This window comes from Anas platyrhynchos, chromosome 3 (genome assembly GCF_047663525.1).
Source record: "Anas platyrhynchos isolate ZD024472 breed Pekin duck chromosome 3, IASCAAS_PekinDuck_T2T, whole genome shotgun sequence".
In the NCBI taxonomy this organism is placed as follows: domain Eukaryota; kingdom Metazoa; phylum Chordata; class Aves; order Anseriformes; family Anatidae; genus Anas; species Anas platyrhynchos.
In genome coordinates this window covers 27,514,497-27,531,138 of record NC_092589.1, presented here as the reverse complement: position 1 = coordinate 27,531,138, position 16,642 = coordinate 27,514,497, and the positions used below count along the sequence as shown (strand labels likewise).

Below are 16,642 nucleotides of genomic sequence, written 5' to 3'. Positions count from 1 at the left end.
CTAGAAAATATGCTTGGAGGAGATGAGAAGTTCCAGGAAAGAGTGACAGCACACCTGGTACCCTGCCTAGCGCAGTTTTCAGTGGCTATGGCAGATGATTCTCTTTGGAAACCACTGAACTACCACATCCTGCTGAAAATGAGGCATACCTCTTCTAAGGTTGGGAGTTAATACAATCTGAACTGTTTTTTCTTTGTTGCATTAGAAAATGTTAAGTGTCCCAAAAACAGAAGTGGATTAGCCAACTCACTGTTAAAATACTAGCTTCTAAAGTTAGGCTACTAGACCACTGATGTTTTACTACTCTACCACCAAGTTCCCGAGATGCATCAGTCTGTTTTTCCTCTAAGCCATTAATTTTCTACAAGTAGATGTCTTCCATACTGTCGATTTTATTTTTGTGTTTGTTTTAGATTTGGTAGCTGTTTGAATAAGAGCTAACCTGCTTGTAGGTAAAGAAAAGGGTGCTTTAGAAAGTGTAAGATAGTTACTTATCAAACTTCAGACCTATTTAATGTATAGAGCTTTGTCATGACCTATTTGACTGGTTACAAGTATTCAGGGGGAGTATATTTTTAAAGTAACTTAATATCTGGATTAAGGTAGAGTAAAATATAAAAAAAAGTTAGTTGCAAGAAGCAGGTTATGTTGCTAGCAGTTAGCTGATAGAACAGTCTTTAAATTCCCTTTCCAATGCCACTCTGTTCCACTGTTTCAGCAGGACTTAACCCAGTACGAGTAAAAAAAAAAAAAAAAAAAAAAAAAAACTCCCCCTGAACATTTTGCTTCAGTAAGGAAAGCTAGTTTAAAAGTTACGCGTGTTTTAGGAGATAGAAAGAAGTTTGGGACATTTGACTGTTTCCTTACACAGACTCTTTTGTTTTTCTTCTTTTGTTTTAGGTCCGCTTTGCAGCTCTGCTTGCTTTGCTAGAAGTTGCAGAGAAACTCAAGGAGAACTACCTGGTCCTGCTACCAGAATCTATTCCATTCTTAGCTGAGCTTATGGAAGGTAATACTCTAAAATGGTCTTAGTGAAGGCAGACAAATGCCTATAAGCTAAAAGAACAAAGGCCACATAATTCAAAGATTCAGACAATATAATTGTTATAAATAATAAGAATTCATGTATGATAGCTTCAGCTGTGCAGGATGGAAACTGAAATGGGTTGTATCCAAATCCCTCCTAATGTTCACCTAAATGATGGTAGCTTCTTTACTGTTCCATCCTGTGCGCACCCTCCCAGGCTGCATATTTTAGATCAGTGGTACAGTATAAATAACTTGTGTAAGTCCTGAGTTGATGACAAAGGATTTTTGAACAATAATTTCATACCTGGCATTTGAAGACAGTTCCAGCCTTGAGGATATCTTTGTAATAACTATTTATTTACTTCCTGCTTTGTTTCTTTTTCTAGATGAATGTGAAGAAGTTGAACAACAGTGTCAGAAAACAATTCAGCAACTGGAAGTCATTTTGGGAGAACCACTCCAAAGCTACTTCTAAGTTTATCCCCTTTGTACTCATATGTTGTCTGAATTGCTTTAACTACATCCATGCCATGCATTACAGGCAAATTGTCATACTAATTTTTATCAGATTTAAGATCTTAATTTTTTTTATTAAAAATATTGTGTAAATCTGGCTTTATCATTTCTGGATCAGCTGGAAACTGGGGTTCACTTTATGCCATCACTTGATGGCATAAAACTTTCCTTAACTTGCTTTTCTCTGAACATTACAAATGAAGCGAGCTAAACTCAAGTTCTGATAGCTGAGCACAGAGTGACAACATGAAAGACTGCCCACTAACCCTGCTGTGCTGGGTTTCTGCAGTTCCTGTCTTAGTATAGAGGGTGTGCTGCTACAACATAAACGTGATACTTACTGGATGCATGCACAGCAATCCTGAGAATGTGTTTTTCTGTTATTTTTATGCACGTGAGAAATGAAGTCATTAAAGATTCTGAAAAGGAAGTAGCTACAAGACAGTCTTGAAAGAAGACAACTATATTCAGGTCAAACAATGTCCACATGAGAACACCTTGCTCAGCTTTTAGGTAAAGGCAAGGATGCCCAGATGGTAAAATTGCCATAACAAAGTAGGAGCTGCCTCCAGGCTCCTCTGTTAAAAAGAATCAGCCAACTGCATTTATCGTTAGGAGATATGCACAGCACAACAGCAACATGCCGTACGCGTGGCACCACCAAGGCCTAGGCCTACCTGGCTTAACTGCAGTTCGCTAACTCCTTAATGGGGAAATGGTCCTCTAATCAGGTTCACCTTGGAGATACTTACTATTCTGCAAGTATGATGAGACAAAATAGGCCAAAAAAAAGCAACTTAGCTACACTTAGAGAAAAGCATGGTTCATAAACATGTTTATTTATGCTTTTTATACGTTTAACATGGTAGTTAAACAGGCTTTTAGGGTACATCTTATCCTTGAAACTGCTTTGCTCTTTTAGCAGCTGTTAAGGTAAATAGGAACAGCCCTTGGGCATGTAGTAACAGCCAGTAGCAACTTATTTTTAAAAAAATAAGAGTACATAAAAATTAAGACTGACAGTTGTAAAGAAAACTGATGGAATACAAACGACTTTTTTCAAATAGCATTTGAATACAAGACCGAAAAACAACTCATTCACTATTCTACTGACCAGAAGCCAAGTCTCAGCTCAGCTGAAACCATGCCTGGAATACCTGGGTTCACATGTTTTAAAACGGAAGCTAGACACATCTGCTTCAGTCCCTGAGCAATCTCATCACAGCTGGGAGCCAGTTCAGATCAAATAAACTTTCAAAAGTTCTCCCAATCAGAACTAGCTAAATCGCTTCCATTTGTTTTACTTTGGAGAACTAAAAGCTAGAAGTACTGCCAAATGTTTGATTTAAGCCATCTATAAGCAGGAGTTGACATAACTGTGAGTGTCACAGAAGGTATGACTGCAGCAGCAGCCTAAGTAGAATCAATTTCCTCCTTGCCTCTCATGAGAACTGATGGCTCAACTGTCTGCTTATCACTAATATAAATTAAGAAGCAGAACAGAGTACTTCATAATTCTATTTTCTATGACTGATCAATATCCCTTTAGGGGTGGATAATCATATCTTCATATCCTACTTCACTCTAGTTTCTACTTTACTTAATGTATATTATTAAGGAATGACTAGTAGTAGTTAATCATACTGAGCACAATTGTTAAGACAGTATGATGCAGTATTTTCATATTGCTAGGTTCAGTAATACATGTGATTTATCTGAGCACACTGATTTAACTTGCCAAGATACTGTAAACTATTGGAGGAGTTAGTTAATCTCACAGCAGCTCTGGTACTCACCCAACTCAAGAGAGGCTGATACAGAAGCCCACATAGATAAAGGCAGGCTCAGCACAAGTCAGCACCAGTTTGTACTTGACAGAAAAGCTGTCACTGGAATATATTTAATCCTTTTAGTACTAATTAGAACTACCAGCTCCTCACATCTAACAATTGAACATCTCCTGTGACTTCCAGCAGGTCGATCTTTTCCAGTTGTTTAAAACGATGCTTGTATTCCAGAATGTGAACGCCATTAACAGCAACTTTGAACTGGTGGGCATCACAGAATATGATCAGCTGAAAAAAGAGAAGAGGAACAGTTAAGTTCCTAGCTTGAACTTGGGTGAGCCCTGCTTCTGTTACAAAAAGTCCTTTGTGCAAAAGGAGCATTTTAAAAAAACGTGGAACTTCATCCTACGCTGAAATCTTGCAACTACTTATAAGAAAACAGGAATAGACGGCTGTCATTAAAACCAAGTCAGATCTTTGCTTCCTATGGTCCTATTTAACCCTAACATTCTCAAAACGTGGAAATGCAAGAACGGCACTCTTACTTAAACAGTATTAGCAACATAACATTTAAGCGCTAACACAAACTCTTGTTTTGGCAGAATTCTAAGTCTGATGCTGTGTTTCAGTTAATCTTACCTCAAAATACATCCCTGGACTGAAAGGGAAATTGGTAACTTCCTTTTCTTCTTCTCCCCAGCTGTCACAAAGGTAAGAGTTTCTCACAAAAACTTTATTCTTCATTCGGGGATTCAGATGTAGTGCTATGTCCTTTGACTCACTTGATTTCAGATTTATTGCAAAGCTGGAAGATATTTTTTAAAACTTTACTACTCCAACAGTTTATAAACATGATCAAGTATTCCGTGCTATTTACCAAGACTTTAGCCAATTGTGGTTGCAAGCCATGCACAATGGAAATCCAGAACAGACATGCAACCTTGTGAAGGATGCAGATTAAGCAGGAAAGACAATCAGGTTTTATCTTGATTTTTCTCAGTGGAGCTGTTCAAAAGAACAGCCCTTTCTAAAACAGCATCCTGCGGGTTCCTAAGAAAACCACACTAGTTTCAGATGATTCCAGATGCTAAGTTGCGAGTAAGGATACACTGAGGCAATGGAAAAGCCTACAAATTCTCAAAAGCAGCTCAGTTAATAGCAAAATAAAACAAAACAAAATAAAAAATCACTAACACTTACCTCTTTGGGTTTTTATTCATTTCTCCTTTAATAGCAATGGTGCATCCCGGACGAAGTGCAGAATCAAGTTTCCCAATGTAAGGAACACCCTATACAAGTTCATCAGCAGTGAAAAACTTGACTGTGATTTACTTTTTTCAACATACAAGCTGAGCTTTATTATGGCAAGAAGAAATTTGGCCTACAGTTTCCAGTTTGCACTCACAGCTCAGCTTTTTTCTACCAATACAATCTGGGATAGTGAATCTGGGTGATAGTGAATCCCAATACAATCTGGGATACAGTTTCAACTGTAGTGAAAAGGTTATATGGAGATGAACGTATCAATGTCATTTTTTTTTTTTTTTTAACTAGAAACTTGGGTTCAAAATAAGCAGTATTTACTGCTATTTCTGCCACTATACATGCCTTAATCCAGAGTCATGCCACTTGTAAGCACCAAAAGTGTCTTGAGGAAACCTAAGCTTGATCTGGCACCACACACTCCACTGTACAACTTAATGCATTTGAGAGTTGCCAACTGGTTTGAGTAAATGTATTATAAGCAGCATGAAACTCTGCACTGATTTAAATTTGCATCACACAGTCGTTCAGGTACAGACACACTGACCTCTCCTCTCCGATAGCTTGTTATGCTTTAAAAAATAAGACTCACACTAGATGAAGTACACACAGTGTAAGCATGGCTCCATCACCATGAGGAAGACATAGCCAGACAAGTTCTAAGATACACCCATTAACATAAGGCCACCTGGCTTAATACAACTGCAGAATGCTTTTAACACAAGCTTGTTTTGCAGGTAAAGTCATGAAAACTAAGCATGCTTATTTGAACAAATAAGCATCACATCTTATTTTGATGTGATTTGGTCCTTTAAAGCTTCAGGTACCCCACTTTTTATTCCTCTGTTCATGGCTGTGGATGCCGTGTTTATCTCTTTGGGTTTTCTGTATCCCTTAACAAATAGCCTCATGTTTACTAGCAGCAGGAAAGAGGATTGATCTCTACAAAACCTCACTGCTGATCATTTCCCAGTAGATTCTCAAGTCCTATGTACTGTGCATATTTTTTCCTCAATAACTGAGAAGTTTTTATTTCTTTTTTTTTTTCCACATTTGCTGTAAGTCTACCTGAGATACTTACAAATTGTGAACCATCTGGCATCTCCCCCTAGAAAAGAAAACAAACATAATTAACTAGTTTTTCAGACAACCGGGAGACTCAGTCTTCTACAAACATACGTACATTTTCTGTGCTTATCTTTGTTATTCCTAGAGATGATGGCTGTGAGCCTTGTACAGACTGCAGAAAAAGAGATATTTAGAGATATAAAGAGATATTTAGATGTCATTGCTAGCACCACAGAACATAAAGGTGTGTTAGAAACGTAACAGATCTGTGCTGCTTTGAAGTGTAAATTGTTAACATGGAAACCTAGGGCTATGGTGAAGAAAAAGACAGCCAAACCCCTACAAACCAAGGAAAAGTCCTGAAAATCAATTGCTGAAAGACAAATTGAGTTTTCCAAACACTACCTCATTACAGTTTGAATCTTTATCTTACAGTTGGAGCACTCTTAACCCTTAGCATCTGAGGACATCCACTCAGCTTTCCTCACCAGGGTAAGAGCATCAGCAGGGCAGGTCACCCAGAGATGGGGCAGAGGGGGAGCTTAGGATTCTAGGCAGCCGCCTGCATCCCTGTCCCTTCCTGCTGTGTACCGTATGAACAACATGGCCATGCGCAGATAAAATTCCTGCCTCGCTCTGGCAGACTGTATCTTCATCTTGTTTATTTCAATATAACCTCCCTCTTCCTCCTCAGATAACCTCCCTCTTCCTCCTCAGAAGAGTACACACTGGAAGTAAAGACAAAAAAAGAAACAACCACCCTACTCCCCTCCTTTCTTCCCCAGAGGATTCAGCATCTGCAACCAGAGACTAAAGCAAGTCTCCTTTGTTTTGTGTTTGGGACAGAAATCAACCTATGGCACCTCCTTGCCCCCAAGCAATTCCTGAAGTCAGTCCTCCACAACAGGACTCAGATAGCTTTGAAGCACCATTCCTCCAGCAACATATCCAAGGCCAAGTGACAGGGCCCATAAAAAGTCTGTACACATGCTTTACAAACAATCAGTAAGTAGACACATCTTTAAAGCTTGGACCCTATTTAGTCCAGGCCCAGATCTCCACCTTCCTTCAAAACAGTTTATTAGTCTGCTGCTCTGAGTCCAACCTGATGTTTAGCAGCAGGAGACCCGAGCTTTGCCCACAGCGTAGTGATGACTGAGCAGAGGAGACAGAATATAGTACAGAAGCAGGTAGGCTGCCTCAGTGACTGGCAGGAAGGAAGAAGAGTCAAGGGACAAGAGAAGGGACAAGTCATTTGCGTTCTGTACCTCCCTGGTTATTTACCACCTTTCATTTCTGCTCTCTCACCCTTTCACATCAGAAGGCTCTCACCCTCTGCATGGGGAGAAAACAAACTGTTCAATTCCTCTCTATTGGTTTACTTTCTCCAGCAGAGCTAGGAGCTGAGAGGAAGGAGTGGGGAGGAAGTGTCTTGTTACCGAAGTTAGACTGTGTAGATGCCTTTTTTTTTTTAATTGTAGTTTAGCAAGACAAAGAAATGGAATCTTGACAGCCAGCTGTCTATAAAACTTACGTTAGAAACAAACTCTATACTTTTGATGTGCACTTTGCCATATATTCCCAGAGTATCTATTCTTTGAAGGCTAATTCTGTGGTTGTAGAGCAGCAAGTGCTTCTTGTTTACAGTCACCTAAAGAGACGGAAAAAAATAGGAAAATGACATTAAACACCATCCATGTATCAAACTGTATGCATGCAGCTGGTTTACGGTGCTTTGTTACAGGAGCTGGGAATGTCCTGGAAACTTCAGAGCAACTAAGTTCAGATCATCTACATGTATGAATCAGCTTCTTTCCATTACTGTGAGGGAGATGTATTTGATTTATTTACCTTTCACACCCTTTTTTTTTATTATTCTCTGACTGCTTATGAATGTGGTTTTACCAACCTAACAGAATCTGTTATTGCAGTCTAACAGAGCAAGAGAAGTACATCGCACTTGTTTCCTCCAAGAGGGAGGAAATACTGTCCTACACTACTCACAAAACAGGTTTACTGTTACGGTCAGCCCTTGCAGTTAAGAATGGGAAGGTGGAATAGCCATAAGCTGTGCCAGACAGTTACTTGTCTACTCATGCAGCTTTGAAGGGAACCATACAAAATGAGAGGTCTGATCTTCTTATCACCTATTTAAAAAAGCTTGTAATCTTTTGTGTAATCAGACTGTACCAACCAAACAGAAACTACGACTTCCAATTATACTGTATGTATGCAAAATGCCTCACATTTATTGGTCTGACAACTGGCCAATAAGGCCCCTTGAGTTGAACAACGCAAACTCACCTGGAATTTATCCTTTAAAATCATGATGGCAACCTCAAATGACTTCCCTTTTTCAAAAGGCATCTCATAGGTGATCTCTTCCCAGCCCCATTTTTCCCTCTCCAGTGTGTTGCAAACAATGCAGCCAGACCTTTTGAAGCGAGGGTTGAAATGAAAGGCCACATCAGCTCGAGGCTTTATACTACTGCCACACTGTAAATCCACCTGGAACCTAAACATAAAAAATAAGACAAACCACACTCAGCTCAGTCTGTCAAGAAATGACCTACAAGTTCAATACACTTGTGTTTTACTGCTGAACCCCAGAGCATGCAGATGGAATGAGCTATTGGATAAGGAAAAAAATATATTCATCCAACTTCTGTGTATTTATGAAAAGTTTTCACAATTTGCAATGAATTACAGTATTTACTCAATGCTTATCAATCATATCACTTGAGCTCCCCACTTACTACCTTCACCACCTTCCCTCCCATCTTCTTCAGCACAATAACTGAATGCACCTTGGGCCACATCAGGAAGTCAGGGAACAGAACCTAGATACTTGGTATGAGCACTAGTTCACACCTCCTCACCCCAGGTGTAAGCTAATTCCTTCAAGTGAGACATTTAGTTATCACTTTTGTTAGTCTCAGGTAACCTCCTCAGATAAACAGATATATGCTATGACAAGGAAAAAATGCCAAAGCAGGCAAAGCAAAAACAGAGGAAAGAGGATCAGCAGAAAGCAAAAATCAGTTTATCCTCCAGTGTTCATCGCAGAACTTTCATTAATCACTTAATTCGCTGTATTCACTGTGACACAATCACAAGGATTTAAGTGAAGCCTTTGTTTACTATCCCAAATAGGTTCCCTAGAAACAGTTTGTTCATTACATGCTTGTTCACCTGGTGACATTTCAAGAAGTGATACTGTAGTTACTACCTGTCTGCATCATCAGGAACGCTCCCATGTATCACAATCAGCTCTCCAGGTACGAGGCCACCAAGAATTGTCCCAACATACGGAATGACCTAGAAGAAGGAAAAAAAAGATAGAAATAACATTTTGTGATGGAGGCAAAATATATAGCTTTTAAAATCATATTCTAATATTCAATTAAGTGGTGCACTAGCATATTAAAAGAAAGACAACTAGCACCTCATTTAAAAGAAACGCTAGAAATGCATTAAATACCTGCCACAACAGAAAGATAAAAAACAGATTTTCATCATTGCAGACCAAGCTTCTCAGATAAAATTAAAATAAATAGTTACAGCCTTCATTCTAGCTCTAAAAAGAATAATGACAATATTTTATTGCCTCACTTTTAATAAGAGGAGATTCACTTCAAACCAGGCCATTGCCAAGTGAATGACAACAGTCAGCCCTTTGCTGGTAGCCGGAGGAACCTTCCACTAGATTTTAACACCAAACTAGAGCAGCCATCTTTTTGCTCGTTCTTACTCCCTTGTGAAAAACAGCGATGGGGGAAAAAAAAAAAAAAAAAAAAAAAAAAAAAAAAGCAACTATGGCAGAGAGCAGAGTTGCATCTGAATACGAACAGCACAACATACACTACAAAATATCCTAATGAGCTGGGAACAGCAAGGTGCACTGAACTAGCTCTGCTCAGGGGTCATAGTCTTTAGGATACCAGCAGCACACAGTCTATCTCAAAGCCTACCCTATTTCCTCATCCTTATCAATAGCTTGGGAAGGTCACACGTGTACATTATGCTGAACTGAAATGGCAACATGGTAGTAGTTGTTAAACCAGTTATGGGGACACGTCAGCTAAAATAAAAGCCTCAAACACCCCAAAATGGCTCCACAGCGAAGGTTTAGACATGCTGACGGGAGCCCTACCTTGACCACCAGCTGGAGCACCCAGAATTTATGGGAGGAAAGGGAGCACCATGACAGAAAACCGTGGAAGATGACAGGAGACTTTTCTGAGAGGAAAGCTCTAAGACTGCATTCTTTCCATCCAAAAGGACACATTTAATAGAAAAGAATGTTGACCACCCATTCTTGAGAAGCTCAGACATGGAATCTGCATGGCCATAATAGAGCAGTTCCTGGGTGTAATACTACAGGCTTAACGAGGTTCTGTCATCATAGGACATGCCTGTCATTTCTTCATGTTTCAAGATTCTTGCCAATTTTTCCTCACCCGTTAAGAGCAATGCCTGCAATACCACAGGATCTATCATCATCCCAGTGTTCTTACAAACCTCCCAAAGTTTCCTTTGAAGCCAACTGGACAACATCAACACAGTTTGGGATGTCTCAAAGATCAAGTTGCTTCCAAAATCTGGCAGTTTTCATAAATGAGACAACAGATTACAGAGAAGAGGGCTGTGATAACACAACTTTCATCCACCTCGCTGGGTAGCTGACAGCTGTCCCATCAGACAGGGCATCACATTTCTTGCCAGATGGATTTGTGGAATAATTGCTGGAGGTGACTTGTTGAGACTGTGTGTCCACATCCTAAGAGAAGGTTCAGCACTGAGGAAAATTCCAGGGTGGGGTGCAGCAGATATGCGAAGAATCTGTTCCATGATGCTCCCCCTGGCAACACAGCCTGCAACCTTAGGCATTGGCAATGCCAGGGGAGCTTGGCGTGCTGACTCTGAGAGAAACAGCAAGGAGGCTGGAGTGGAGTGAAGAAAGACACCATGGCCAGGCTCTCTGCTGTCACCACAGGGAGGGGGAACTGGATGGTACGATGGAACTGACAGATTGCACAGCCAACCCTGAGCTGAACTGATAACCAAATCACGTCCTCTGGGTGACCTTTGCTCATTATAATCCTATTATAGTGCCAAAACACACTTCCATCCCAAAGGTTACCTGCCTCCAAGGTGCAACCACCTCTCACTAAGCATATGCTCTGAATCTCCCTAAGACTATAACATTAAAGCAAAAGAGAAAATTTTATACCAATCACAACGTAGACACATGTGACTAGTGTCACTCAAGCTCCACCTACAAGTAAGAAAATGGCATAAAAATGGCTTGAGAGGAACAATGTTAGGGAAGACAGCATCACAGACAAGTCAGGAGGACATCGCTGACCTCTGGGATCAGTTGATGGGCTGAACCTCTCTTCCTCACCCCGCAGGGATGCCTAGTTGGTAATACCCTCAGTTATACTCAGTGCTTCCCCAGATAACCTAACACTCTCTATGGAGTTGTTTCACAAGTTACCTTATATGTAGTTGGTTGCGTTACTCACATCCTTGGTATTTGCATGTGCTTTGCAAACTGTGTATTTATCACCTGCAATCCAAAAGAACCTGTACTCCTGTTGCTTCAATAAATGCCACCAGTCATTAATCTACCAGACTGAAGGTGTAACGTGCTATTTTGGCATCCATGATCATGGTAATTCAGCATACTGAATGTCACCAGGCTTATAGTGCTGAATTGGGCATCACTCAGAATCTAAGCCCAGCCATCCCCAGCCCCTCTGATATCTGAGTGCAAGCTGGAATGTGAAGGGGTTTAGGTCCTGTCAAACTTCTTTACTTGTTAATGCAACAGGGTTGAGTAAAAGGCATAAAGGGGAAAGCAGGATTTTCTGGATGATTCAAAACAGTCCATTAGTGAAGAAATACACCTAAGATAAGAATTCATTAAAAAAGCTCTTCGGTTTTGCAACTTAAGGAATGATTTGTTCAAACAGTGAAATAGTCACAGCGCTACTAAGCGCATCTGGTGGCTTCACACAGGTACACATTCAGCCAAACAGCACGTCTGAAGCTAGAGCTCAGTGAGCATCACACATGCAACAGCTCACACAGTCCATCAGTGACAGAACCAGCCAGTTAAAGAGACTTTGTACAAACAGCAAAGTAGTATGACCCATATATATGAAGAACAGACAATTAGGTCCTGTTTCAAGTTTGCTGTTATGGGCACAGTCCATTTTGTTGATCTCCCCGCTTGCACTACAAACCCCTTCCCACTTCTTTCCCTTCAGCTTGTTCAGAAGAAGCAGAGGAGGTTTGGAGACACCTTGGTGTCTCTAGCTCAACGCCTTCCTCAAAGCAAGGTCAGCTAGAGAGGGCTGCTCAGGACCTTGCCCAAAGGCTGTCCGGAGATCATCTGCACAATCTGTCCCACCTCTGTCTCCACATTCCAATCCCAAATGATCACTCTTATTTCCATCCTAGGCTCTTGACCACTAAGCCCTAGTTTTATCCCTCTGAATTCTCCAGCCTGGTCTTGTTACCCACTACACTCATCAGTCCCCTGGCAGGCATCCAGTTCTGATGAAGTCTTCCTCTTTTCCTTACACTTAGAATTTCACCTATACACTTCCTAAACCTCCTCTTCACACCTCCTTTCCACCTCCGCCAAAATCCCCATCTGTAACTTCCATCCTCCCCTTGCTTTTGCAATTCAGTCCTTCCAGAGTGATCATGATGAACTAGTTCATCTGGACTTGATGATGACCTTTTACAACATAAGTGATTGTGTGATTCTTGTAAGGAAGGCTGAATCTACGCCCCCATCATCCGTTAAGTCTGTCCACTTTGCAAGCAACGAGCAAGCAGCAGGACTGAACAATCAGACACTCTGAGGGCACTGGACTGTATCAATGACAAGCTATAACAGACATGGAAGTTCTGTGCAGGTGTGTGGTACAGTACTCTCCACAGAGATTCTTTGCAGACTTTGGTATTTCTGACAGAACATTAAAATGCTATCTCCTGTAGACTCAAAAGAACTACATTTTTAAAGAGACAGTGAAAAGTATGCTGGCTTGATGCCACTGTCCCAGAGCATGAGAATACTAGAGAAATACGAGAGAATATCAGAGCCGTCCCTGAGGTTCTTCCTCAAATACCTGAGCAACACCAACAGCTCTCAGTAACACACCTCACTGTACAAAAGAGCAGGAGCGTTTGCTAACTACTGGCATAAAACAGCAAAATCCCATTTCCTGAGGGAGAAGTTGTTGACATAGTTGCAGAGTTACCGGGTTAATGATTGTCTTCTGCGGCCCATCCAAGGACATCATCTTCCCTCCTCCAGTTTAAGTCTGTCAGTCCTGCGGCAATCACTGTCAGAGTGTATTTAGAGGTCCGCTGATCTGGCTGCACCAAAGCAGGAATCCCTTTGAAAAGCCAAAACTTTTAATTAGAAAGAAACAAAGTGACACTACAGGAAGTAAAACCCTCCAAGGTATAATGTTAAAATCTATAAAGAAAAATGCAACTGTATTTCCAAGAAATTTGATGGAGTTTCCAAATATCAAAGTTAGAAGCTTTGTTAAAGACAAAACATGCTACCCTAGGAAGGGACAGTGCACATAAATACACGTTTTTATCAGCTGCTTCCTGATCATGTATATTGAGGCAGAACCCCACGTAAATACCATTATTGCACAGGGCAACACTGATAACTCAGTGACCGTCAACTGTCCGTTTGCAGCTGACACCTGCCTGTAGACTGCGAAAAGACACAAAGCACAAACACATTTTCCTGAAGTAAACAGCCATTTCTCTTTCTTTTACCAATTCCTGTGCTATTCCCAGGTTGCTCAAGGGCAACCAGCCCTAGTGGCTGAACTGGCTTTTTCCAGTTTTATCTTACATACAGATAAGAGATACCAGCCAAAGACACAGCAGGGAAGCACAGAGTGTTTTCTGCTTCTTCCTCCAACACACACAATCCCTGAACTCCACAAATAACTACAGAAGTCTACAAAACCTGCATTAAATGCACAGAACTAATAAGGAAAAAAAAAAAAAAAAAAAAAAAACATTTTATGAGTATATCCAGCTACACTGTAATTTCTTCATCAAGTCTTCTAACAAAGTGACCAAAATTCATGGGCCAATTCCAAAACTGCTAGGCAATTATTTCTTGCATATTCTGGAGAAATACCTTATGGTAGCAAGCCAACTGGGTGGTGAAAAGTGGCAGGCAAAAAAAAAAAGACAAAGGAGATGTTTTTAGTATTGTCGTTGTGTGAAAATTGCTAGCCACATAAAAAGTAAATAAAAAGTCTGTGCTCTATTCCACAGAGACCTGGGATGAACCTTCTGCAATGATTCAGCAGCGCAGACCACTGCAACATCTGGCTAATCCTGTGGGAGACTTGGGCCAGTAATTCTCCTTATGATCAGGGTCTAGAGTGCATTTAGGAGAACACAAGGTGTTATACGCCCAGCGTACACCATGCAAATGTTTTTGCACCTTTTGATATGCCCCATGGGATACCATCGTCAATTCACAACAGGAATGTGCCAAGGCAGGCAACTTCCAATATTTTAGTTTTTAAAATTAGGAACTCAGGATCACAATAAGCAAGAATTCTGACTACAGCATTGACAAGTCTAATAGCAGACCAGAGAAACAAAACCCAGACCTACAGTCCTGCGCCCTGCAGCCTGCGTACCAAGCTTCCCCTGGTGCGTGACTGCGATCGGCACCTTACCAAACGAGGGTATGGGACAGGACCATATCTAGGATCTAGCAGGACACGCCTGAGCTCTTCTGCCCACCCTTTTTGCTCCTGGCAGACCAGGGGCACTGTGGCAAAGCAATTTGTTTGTATGTTTTATGGAAAGGGTCGCAGTAATGAGGGGAGTCAGGCTGCGTTTGGCCACGCAGGTTTTGGGTAAGGAAGCACAGGGCTCTGCTGTAACTTTCTGTTGCAGAACCGCTGTCAGCGAACGTGAGGGGGTCTGATTTTTTGAGCTGTCCTTTGGGGATCCAGGAGTTGGACTCGATGGTCCTTGTGGGTCCCTTCCAAGTTGGGTATGCTGTAATGCTATGATGCCAAATTTTAAGTCTGCAACACTAAGATACGGTTCCTCAACTACGTGTTAAGAATCGAAACAGCTGTGTATTACTGCCCTGATACCTCACACGCTGCACAGTTCAGGAAAAGGAAATAAATAAATAAATAAATAAGAAACAGCAAGGGCGGCAGCTTTTACGCTATCGCTCTATGACCCACAGAAAACGCCTTCCTCTAGAGAAGCCCGTGGGGACTTGATAACTGGGGCTGGATCCCGTCCTACAGCAGACATGGCTTCCGGAGGGGAGGGGGGCAAAGAAGCGAGCAGGGCACCGCCGGGCGGCTGCGGGCAGCGAAACCCAACCCAGCCGCGCCCCGCGCCGCCGTCCCCGGGCTGCAGCCCCCGGAGCCGCGGGGCGACCCGCAGCAGCCGCCCCGGCACCCAAACCCCAAACCCCGGCCGCTTCCGCCTCGGGGAGCCCCGGCGAGCCCCGTCCCCACCACCACGGCCGGACAGACGGACAAACAGACGGACAGACGCGGGGGGAACCCCAGCCCTCAGCCCACCCCTGGCGCCCGACTCACCCGGCGCCTAGCAGCGAGCTGACGCCACCGCGCTGCCACCGGCCGCGGCCGCCATTTCGCGCCCGCCCCGCGGAGTCACCGCCCCAACGGCCCGGCCCAACGGCTTTAACGCCTTCCGCCCGCTCCCAGCGCCCGGCCGCGGCGGGGCGGGGGCGGCTGTGAGGGCGGCGGTCAGGTGGGTGCTCGGGCACGACAGCCGTGCCGCGGCACAGCCACCTGCTGGGAGGGCACATCGGGCTGTCAAGATATGAAGGACTCGTTCATAAAGGGCTCCTGTAAAAGATGGCTTGGGGAAAGGCGCCTTTCAGTCACACGGGGCTCCGAGGGAAGACCGAGAACCAGTGGCTGTAATCGCTAGCAAAAAGCCTGCTATTAAAGCCTGCTGTTATTACTGTCCAGAACTGACGCCTTACAAGCTGTCTGAAATGTTGTGAATTCACTTCTCCTTCAAGGGCGGAAGGCCATGATATGCTGTAAAAAAAATACAGTAGTAGGCTGATCTTTAAATTAGTATAAACACCATGAATTTGCTTTGACCTTGCTTACACAACTCTGTTGTGAGTTAACTTTCAACTCTGTCTGACCACACGTCAATAGCATTACCCTCAGGTACACTACCATAAGGCCCAATTTACATTTTTTCCACTTGCTTACAGCTTGTCTTGCATCTGTGGGAGGCAGTCAGCCTGAGACAGGGAAAAAGGTCTCTGGCACTCAGTTCCCAGCCTGCTGCTCAGTAGCACTTCAGGAATAAGCGAGTTTTGAGTTTCTGTACAAATGCTTCCATGCAGGTGCCCTGGGCCACACTGACTACCCTGCCCTTTATAGTGGGCTTCTAAAGGACAGCCCCAAACTCGTAAAAGGCAGCTGGATACTGTCAGTCCGATTTTTCAGGGATGCCCCATATATAGTTGGCCTCACAGCAAAACTAAATGCTCCTGGAGCAGAGGACTGTAGCAATGCTGCTGAAGAACAGTCAGTAAGCTCTCTCTTAGATAAAGCTGCAGAAACTAAGGACTATAGTAGTTTGGACATCTTCATGAAGCTAAAATGGGTGGAAAAGTCCACTGATTATCCTGCAGGCACAGAGATGGCAGCCAAAAAATGGCAATCCCTGAAAGAACAGCAGGTCTAACATGGGAATAGAAGAAATATAATGGAACAAAACTGATAGTCTAGCAGAACTTTTACGATGCCCACGTGATTCTCTAACCTTTGTTATCAGATTAATTATTAACTCAGGAAGAGTCCACCCAGTGTAGGTTCTACACCTCTGTGTAGTTCATAACTCTATTACGAGTTTTCTAGATAAATGGCATTGTTCATCGTCTTATCACAATATATTCT

At 42.4% G+C, this 16,642-nt stretch overlaps 2 protein-coding genes across 4 annotated transcripts in view; one reads left to right on the top strand and one right to left on the bottom strand.

Moving 5' to 3' along the window:
* Window positions 1-1,638, top strand: part of HEATR1 (HEAT repeat containing 1) — a 37,572-nt gene extending 35,934 nt beyond the window's left edge. For both annotated transcript variants that reach the window (XM_038177009.2, XM_038177010.2), the window contains 3 exons: window positions 1-159; window positions 901-1,009; window positions 1,416-1,638. In XM_038177009.2, the coding sequence (XP_038032937.2) occupies window positions 1-159; window positions 901-1,009; window positions 1,416-1,504 (357 nt within the window). In that variant the 3' untranslated portion in view covers window positions 1,505-1,638. The remainder of the gene's footprint in view (window positions 160-900; window positions 1,010-1,415) is intronic.
* Window positions 1,639-2,363: 725 nt separating this feature from the next.
* LGALS8 (galectin 8) lies at window positions 2,364-15,454 on the bottom strand. 2 transcript variants are annotated; one of them, XM_027453768.3, is made up of 10 exons: window positions 15,296-15,454; window positions 12,941-13,078; window positions 8,893-8,981; window positions 7,968-8,178; window positions 7,198-7,314; window positions 5,779-5,835; window positions 5,677-5,703; window positions 4,533-4,621; window positions 3,972-4,137; window positions 2,364-3,620 (listed from the first exon to the last, which is right to left on the bottom strand). In XM_027453768.3, exons 2-10 carry the CDS (start codon window positions 12,980-12,982, stop codon window positions 3,471-3,473), a joined length of 948 nt encoding a protein of 315 aa, XP_027309569.1. In that variant the 5' UTR covers window positions 12,983-13,078; window positions 15,296-15,454; the 3' UTR covers window positions 2,364-3,470. The 2 variants fall into 2 exon arrangements, with proteins under 2 accessions (XP_027309569.1, XP_027309570.1); XM_027453769.3 differs by lacking the exon at window positions 5,779-5,835.
* Between the last annotated feature and the right edge of the window lie 1,188 nt (window positions 15,455-16,642).